Below are 7,548 nucleotides of genomic sequence, written 5' to 3' on the forward strand. Positions count from 1 at the left end.
CCTGATAGCCAGTGAACATGTTTCTGTGTCCGTGTCAACAATGTTTCCTTGTGTATGAAGGGAACATGACTCAGCCAGTCTGCAGACAATTGGAGAACCATTTAAGTCTGAACCAAGTTCAGCTAAAGGCCAGACTGATTCAATCAGTTGTTCATGTATGCAGAGAGATTCAAATCAATAAATTAAAAACAGGATTTTCTTTGTTACATCACCACATACTGTAAAAATATATGTAAGTGTTCCTTTAAAAAGGACTTACACACAGGGAGATAGATGACCAAAATATAATCATGCTTTACAATAAGTTGACAGATTTTAAAGATTGTGCATCGTGCAGTTGGTCAGTGCTGCAGTCTTAAATAGACAGACTCACGACAGGGATGCATGCCACAGATGATCCTTTGGGCCGATAAAAGGGTTGCCATGGCAATCGTCACCCAGGCCAGAGGCTGGTTGAGTACAGCAGTGAGTGTGTGCTCCATAAGGGTCAAGAGTATGACAGGATGAAGACAGTAGTGGCCCACAGTGATGGTAAGACGTATCTCCGCAGGCTTGTTAGCCTCTGCCTTAATGCTTTTTGTCACACGTTACAGCTGGTGTGGATCTCGTTTCTTCCTGTTGTTTCCTCAGACGAATGGAAGATTGATTTCAGATCAGTGAATGTGCTTGTGAGCAACCACCGGCAAGTTACATGTGTGTGAATGTGGCCCCACTGTAAGCTGCAAACCCTGACAATCAAAGCCATTTCCACTCATAGCTACACTTAGCAGGTCACTGCATCCCCACCAGGCACTTGCATTCAAAGCCAGCATTGTCACATGTCCTCACATCAACATAGCTGCCTGCGAAGCCATTCTCCTTATCTAACAATTGCACATAATGAAATTAAAGGTAAAACAGCACAAAAGAAAGCACAGTCTTATTCTACTCCCAGTAATGTATGTTGCAGGCAAAACATTCAGGAAATGATACACAGAACATACTTTGTTGGGGGATGCAGGAATAATTCTGAAGGTCATAGATAGAGCAGGCAGAAGTGGAATCATGTTGGCCCAGATAATGCCATTTCAGTAAAACTGTTCCTCTTAGCAACATTTCAGCAACCACGCTAGACTACTGTGTAGTCCATGTTCTGTCACGATGGTTCTCATCACCAAGTGCACTCTGTTAGAAGCATGTGGGTCATGGAGGAATGTAATTTCTATAAAGTGCAACTTTATTAGCGGACAGATCTGTCATTTTCAGCAGAGCTCATAGAATTAACACACAGCCAGGCACGTGTTTAATTGTTACAGAGAAGTCATCTGCAGCTGCCAGGCAGATTGACATGTTGTGTATAGATGTCCGGGGAATTAAAACATTAACACTTTCAGCTAGCATCAAACGAGTGCAGCCATCTGCAGAAAGAGCTTTTTGGATTACGTATGTGTCTGAACAGCTGCGTGTTGTGTAAGTATAACTGCCTCTCATCATCTGTGGGGTTCTCACTTCAGTTCCACCCCAGGTGCCTTAGACATGACACCTCTGCGCGTGAGACGAGCTCTCCTTTGATTCACATAAAAGTCAGCCTGGCTTAACATGCCGTTAAGTTGTGGCAAAGACTGAGCTGCGTGAAGGAATGCAGTCAGTTTCAAATGGTTTCCCATTTGTATAGTTAGAGGCCAATCACTCATGGCAAAGGGGAGGTGAAGAACATGTAACTAAGCGGTCGCCAAAAGTGGCTGATTGGATGAGAGGTCACGGTGGGTTGGGTCTGTTGGAAACACAGACTAGCGGCAGAGAGCCATGGTCAAATAGCTTGTATGGCAAAGAGCCTTTTGAGGTCCAAACATCAGTCTTTGGGTCATAGCACTCAAAGCAGTCTGAGTCCTCGATGACATCGTGGCCGTTGAGGATGCGTCCACCAGTGACATAGAGCTTGTTGTTGATCACTGTAGCGCTGTGATGCATCCTTCTCTCCTTTAGATTCTCACATTTGACGAATTTGTTGGCTTTGGTGTCGTAGGCTATCATGCGTCTGGTGTATCCTGGAAATCAAATTTTGAAATATAATTTTGAGATATTTCTAATCGGCCACAAAGAACACGTATTATTGTGTAATGTTAGTATTACACAATACTAACAGGTATTGCCTGTGTAGGCAATACACATCAGTGAGTCACAACATTGCACTGGGTGTAATCATTACAATTAATATGGGCACTGCAGTTAATTTTAGTCAAGCACACACTGTACTGCTGGAAATACTACTAGAGCACTAAATGTGTATCAAGCTGAAAATAGTCCCCAACAGATTTGCTATTTACTCCTCTCTGGGTAATGTTTGCTAAAAGCTACAGTTCCTTGCTATTCAGGAAAATGCTGAGTCTTTTTAAAAAATAAAACCTCCCTACTGTGAGAGTCGCAGAGCAGGGAAGTCAAAAAGTACTGAGAGACATGTAAATTGTAGGAACAAGAACTTGTTTGATTTTTCAGATCAAATCAGAGCTCACCTCCTATGATGTAGATCTTGTCCTCTATGACGGCAGCAGGGGCGCAAACATTTTTCACGGTCCTTGTCTCTAGCCTTGACCACAAGTTGCGAGAGATGTGGTACACCTGTTGACACACGGAAAACATCAACAGTGAATCTGTTTTCTAGCGTACCAGGGATTGTGATTCACTGTATGCTTGAGTGACATCCAAAAATTTTGCTTTTCAACTTTCTATTCACACATACTGATAATAAAATCTGTTTAAGGCCATAACTGGCACTTCAATGTTGATCCACAGACCCTAAAAACATTGGTCTTCTTTACCTGGATCAGCCTGACTGGATTCTGCATGGCATCCTCTCCTCCAAAAACATAGATCCTCTGATCACTTGCTGCAACAGCTGGATGCAGCACTGCTGTGGGCATTGGTGCCATGGCCTCCCATTGATTGAACATACTATTGTACCTCTCTACTGACCTAGAGATTCGCTTGTCTACCCCAATGCCTCCTAACACAAAAATAAAATGCAGATAGGACACACTCTGGTGGGCGTATCGCGGCTCCAACATGGGCTCAGCAGTCCTCCACTGGTTGGTTTTAAGGGAGAGCGTGTAAACCGTGGCGCTGACTGAGCTGTCACCTGATGTCATGCAGAGGCTGAGCCCGCCAAGTACATAGAGGATGCTGTGAATACACACATACGCAGCTTTGTAGAGCCGCAGCGGAAGCTTGGCCAACCACTGCCAACGCTGAGTCCTTTCATCGTACAGTAAGGCTTCTCGTGAAGTTTGTTCATTGTTTTTGCGTCCTCCAACCACCACCAGTGTTTCTCTGCAGGTGTAACGTCGAGGTGTGGTCCAAAGTGGCTTGAGCTCACGACTACACTTAGTGCTGACTGTGAGCATGAGGCGACGCACTGACTCGATTATCTCAGTACAGAGCGTGGAGGACTGCACCAGAGGGTCGTTGGCGATGAACTGGAAGAGGTAAGTTGGATGGATGTAGCGAAGACGGACTTTCTTGAAGAGATCGTGGATTGCACCGCGGCGTGAAAATGGGTCATGGTGGATCCATGCCAGGAGGGTCTCGAACACCTGCTCCTCCTCAGCACAGAGTCGGTCATCTTCGAGGTAACACATGAGTTCAGGAAGAGACAGCTCACAGAAGTCCTCTGTAGCAGCAACATCAGAGAAACACCTCACAGCCATCTCCTTTGCTCTCTCCCTCAAACTCTCACAGTGAAGGATCTCAGAGAGCCGGATCATGCTCAGACAGTTTTCTGGACTGAGCTGCTCCTGAAGAAACAATGAGCAGGCCTCAAAGAGACCTCCATAGTGAAGCATGGATGCTGCCTGCATGAGCGGGAGCACAATCTCCATTGTGATAGTAATGCAACCAGTGTAGACATAGTCCACAATGCGGCTGATGACATTTGAAGAGATTCCCTTCAGATTCACACGAGCCTGACTGCTCTCCAGAAAGTTGCTGCAGAACATGGCGCGGAAGTACGGGCTGCTGGACACCAGGACGTTCCTGTGGCAGGGGATCTCCTGATGTTCCGTGCAGAGCAGAACGTCTGTCAGGATACGTTCCTGCCGGAGGATGTTGAGCTGGGCAAGTAGGTGGGAGGGAAGTTCCGAGTCTTTGAAAGAGAAAACGTCTCGTGGTCTACAGGCCATTCTGTGCGAAGCAGAAAAAGAAAGAAAGCAACAACAACAAAACAACATGCATTGTAGAATTACGAGATGATACAATCTAGAACAGTTTCATTTAACTTTTTATTTGGCTTTTACCTTTACCCTCACATTAATCAGGCAGATCCCTGTGACAGCAAACCCTTTCATTTATTAGCTCGCACTTAAAATCTTAAAACTCCTGCAGAGCAGCTGTCCTTGATGTGAATTACTGAGTCACAGATTTCTATTTTAAACCTCTGCTAAATTATCTTGATGCATCCACGTAGCATTAGGCCTCATCTCTGTTATGAAGCCGACCATTACTGCTAGCACAATCAGAGCTGTGTCAACACATAATCTGTTTGTCTCTCCATCACACTGAATTTCCCTCACTGGGCATCTCTCTCTTTGTCTGTTTCTTTTGCTATTTTTTACAAGTTTTGTTTTTTTTAAACCTATCCTATCCTGTGAGTCTCTATCTGTCTCTCCCTGGCTGAAGGGTTTGTGATGATCCTGCTGTTTAGAGAGCAGGAATTTCATTGCGCTATTAGCAACACTAAGTCTTCTAATCACTCCCACGACAGCTACTTATTTACTCCCACTTACAGGCCCAGCCTGGCTGATATATTTGGACCTCTAATCATTATTGTATACTATGAAATGCCATTGGCTGTGAGGGACATTTTTCCACAATCTGTTGTAGAGACTAGGATCACCTTATAAGTTACATCAGAATTTATAAGTTACTGCACACATTATCCTTCATTTCATTTTCATCTTCAAAATCCAATGATTATTTGCATTAAGTAACAACATGTGGCAGAAACTCATTTCAGTCATCTTATAATTTTCAGGTTAAAGCACTAAATAAGAAGATTTGGGTCAAACTCATGAGTTGGAGCCTCCCTAATGAACCTGTAGTCAGTTCATCAGCAACATCTGTGACTGGGTGAATCCTTACCTCCTGCTCTCAGAAAACCAATAATCTCCAAAATATCTTGTCCGTCTGGTCTGATAAAAATATCAGTTTCAACTAAAAAAGAACCAAAATGTAGTCCAGACAAGTGGATAGTGTCGTCGAGGAGAGAGAAGGAGCATGACACAGAGAAACGACAAGGCTCTCCAGTTAGGCTCTGTGGAGCTCGCCATGAGGCCACTGTGTACATTCCTACAGCTAAGAATAGCATCCTGGGCCACTGTGACTTCAGCCAGGCCTCTCATGTGACACGGAGCTGTTTGGTACCCAGTTGCCGGCTTAACAGCTCTGCCAGGGTCCAGTGTGAAGAGTGTTTACAATAGCCAGGGGAGGGAGAATCATCATGGGGTCCTGAGTCAGCCATTGAGGCCACCCACGCTGGTGTTTAATCATAATGTCCCTGAGCTGCTAACCCTTGTCCATTGCTGTTTAAGTCCCCCCCCCCCCCCCTCCTGCCTCATCCCTGATGTGTGTAACCCAGGATGAAGGTAAATATAGAGCAGTGCTGATGGGCCAGCTTGATCAGGAGAAACAGCTGTAAAATCTGGGCTCAGTTTAACTCAAGGTGTGGTGGTGTTTCTGTGTGTTGGTCCATGAGTGTGTACAACTGGAGATGACTACTATTACTTCTACGACTACTAGTCACCTGTGTGCGGTGTCAGTTACTTAGTAGCAAAGTGTGTATCATATTGCCAAATAACACCATTATCCTGAATTCTGCAGACAATTAAGATATTATGTTTGACCAAATAAAAGAAAACGTATCTCTGATTGTTGATATTTTAAGTTTTAATGACAATATAGTATAAAGAACTCTGGCTGATATAGAATGATGGGTCATGAAGGTTAAATTTGTCATCCTTAAGATTTTATTCCCATTTGATCTGATGACTGGTGCTAACGACTGGTGTTAATTTAATGCCAGTTTAATGCTCTTGCTAAAAAAAAAAAAAACAGACCATAGAGAGTATCAAAGACAGGGTTTGACTTCATGAAAAACACCTTCGCTTCTTTAGGCCTCTAAAAATCCTTCAAGTGAAACAGTCTGAGAAGATAAACTGCTTACACCTCACGTCCACATTGAGGCCAGAACCTCTGGCGAGAGGTGGCAAGAGACATCACTTAATTTTAAGGGGTCACAAGCCAAAATTGGATGGGAAACAGTGATACAGAGGGAGAACCAGTAGACTCTAAAAAGCTTGCTGAAAGATAAAGATGAATCTGGACAGAATCTCTTGTAACATTATTTGAAGTCACTGATGGGCAAGATTGAAAAAGTAATGAAATAAATTTTTTCAAGTCATAACCTCATGCTTTCACTCATATATCCCAGAGAGAGATATCATTTTGAGGCATTTAAGCCTCCTTTTCCTCACAGGTTATATCTCTAACTCGTCATTTCTCTTTCTCCCAAAGGAGCCTTATCTGCAGCCCCTCTCTCTCTTGCACTCCTTGCAGCTCCTGAGGCAGTGAGATGAATTACTGTCATGTTTGTTTAGTGGCATATCACTAGGAAATGGAGTTGCATGTGGACAGATTGAATGACATAACTACAAGAAAGTGAGCTGTCAGCAACTCAGACATCATGATATGTGAGCACATACAGCTTTGGTGGACTTTGTCACAGACTGAAATCCTACACCCTGTTACCAGTTACCAAGTGACAGCTTCATGCTCATAGGTCATAGTGTGTACTACAGACTCCTTCAGGGAAGAAGCTGAAAATCTGACAAAGAGCAGTTTCTGCAAAAAACAAAAAACCAAACATGTGGGCTGAGGTGCAGGAGGGAGATTATGATTTTCCACTTTTACTTCATCTTCATGGCTTAAATCCTGCTATCTTGATTCACTGATTTACATGCTGCTGAATGACGATAGATTTGGGGACTTTTATTTAAATATATTTTTGCACTTTTCGGAGGCAATTTAAACATCCAAATGGAAGTGATAATATATCATGTTGTGTAATATTTTAGATGCTTCAAAACACTTTTGTTAAGTTTTTTTTTTTTTTTTTTTTTTAATGTGATGTTTTTATGTTTTGAATGATATTTTGTAAGTGGTGAAATAAAGTTGAAACCTGATCTTGGCTTTAAGTTTATCTTGAAACCAAGATAAGATTCCATGATGGTTGTCAGTAAACTCCAGGCTCACTGACAACTGATTTATGGAAATTTGATTGAAGGTTTGCTTAAGAATATTCACAACTAAAGAACAATATAAATGACAGAACAAGGGCTTCTGGGCAAATAATCTGGCTGCCCAGAATGTCCTAGTATCAACATCTAGTTTTAATCCATTTGCCCTTTTGTTTCTTTACCTTTCTCAAAGTATGCACTTGTGATCTTCATTATCAATATATTTGACAATCATTCAATCAATCTTTAATAACTGTTTATTTGCCCCGTACATAAAATGTCC

At 42.8% G+C, this 7,548-nt stretch overlaps 1 protein-coding gene across 1 annotated transcript; it reads right to left on the minus strand.

Moving 5' to 3' along the window:
• Positions 1-316: 316 nt before the first annotated feature.
• klhl38a (kelch-like family member 38a) lies at positions 317-5,248 on the minus strand. The gene is made up of 4 exons (XM_041052936.1): positions 5,113-5,248; positions 2,799-4,155; positions 2,493-2,598; positions 317-2,027 (listed from the first exon to the last, which is right to left on the minus strand). Exons 2-4 carry the CDS (start codon positions 4,152-4,154, stop codon positions 1,738-1,740), a joined length of 1,752 nt encoding a protein of 583 aa, XP_040908870.1. The 5' UTR covers position 4,155; positions 5,113-5,248; the 3' UTR covers positions 317-1,737.
• Positions 5,249-7,548: the final 2,300 nt, after the last annotated feature.

This window comes from Toxotes jaculatrix, chromosome 13 (assembly GCF_017976425.1).
Source record: "Toxotes jaculatrix isolate fToxJac2 chromosome 13, fToxJac2.pri, whole genome shotgun sequence".
NCBI classification, from domain to species: Eukaryota; Metazoa; Chordata; class Actinopteri; family Toxotidae; genus Toxotes; species Toxotes jaculatrix.

Coding starts and splice junctions, on each gene's coding strand:
- klhl38a (XM_041052936.1), bottom strand. CDS start 4,154: ATGGCCTGTAGACCACGAGACGTTTTCTCTTTCAAAGACTCGGAACTT. Junction 2,599..2,798: donor ATCCAGTCAGGCTGATCCAG/GTAAAGAAGACC, acceptor GTGTGTCAACAG/GTGTACCACATCTCTCGCAA. Junction 2,028..2,492: donor CAAGATCTACATCATAGGAG/GTGAGCTCTGAT, acceptor TTTGATTTCCAG/GATACACCAGACGCATGATA.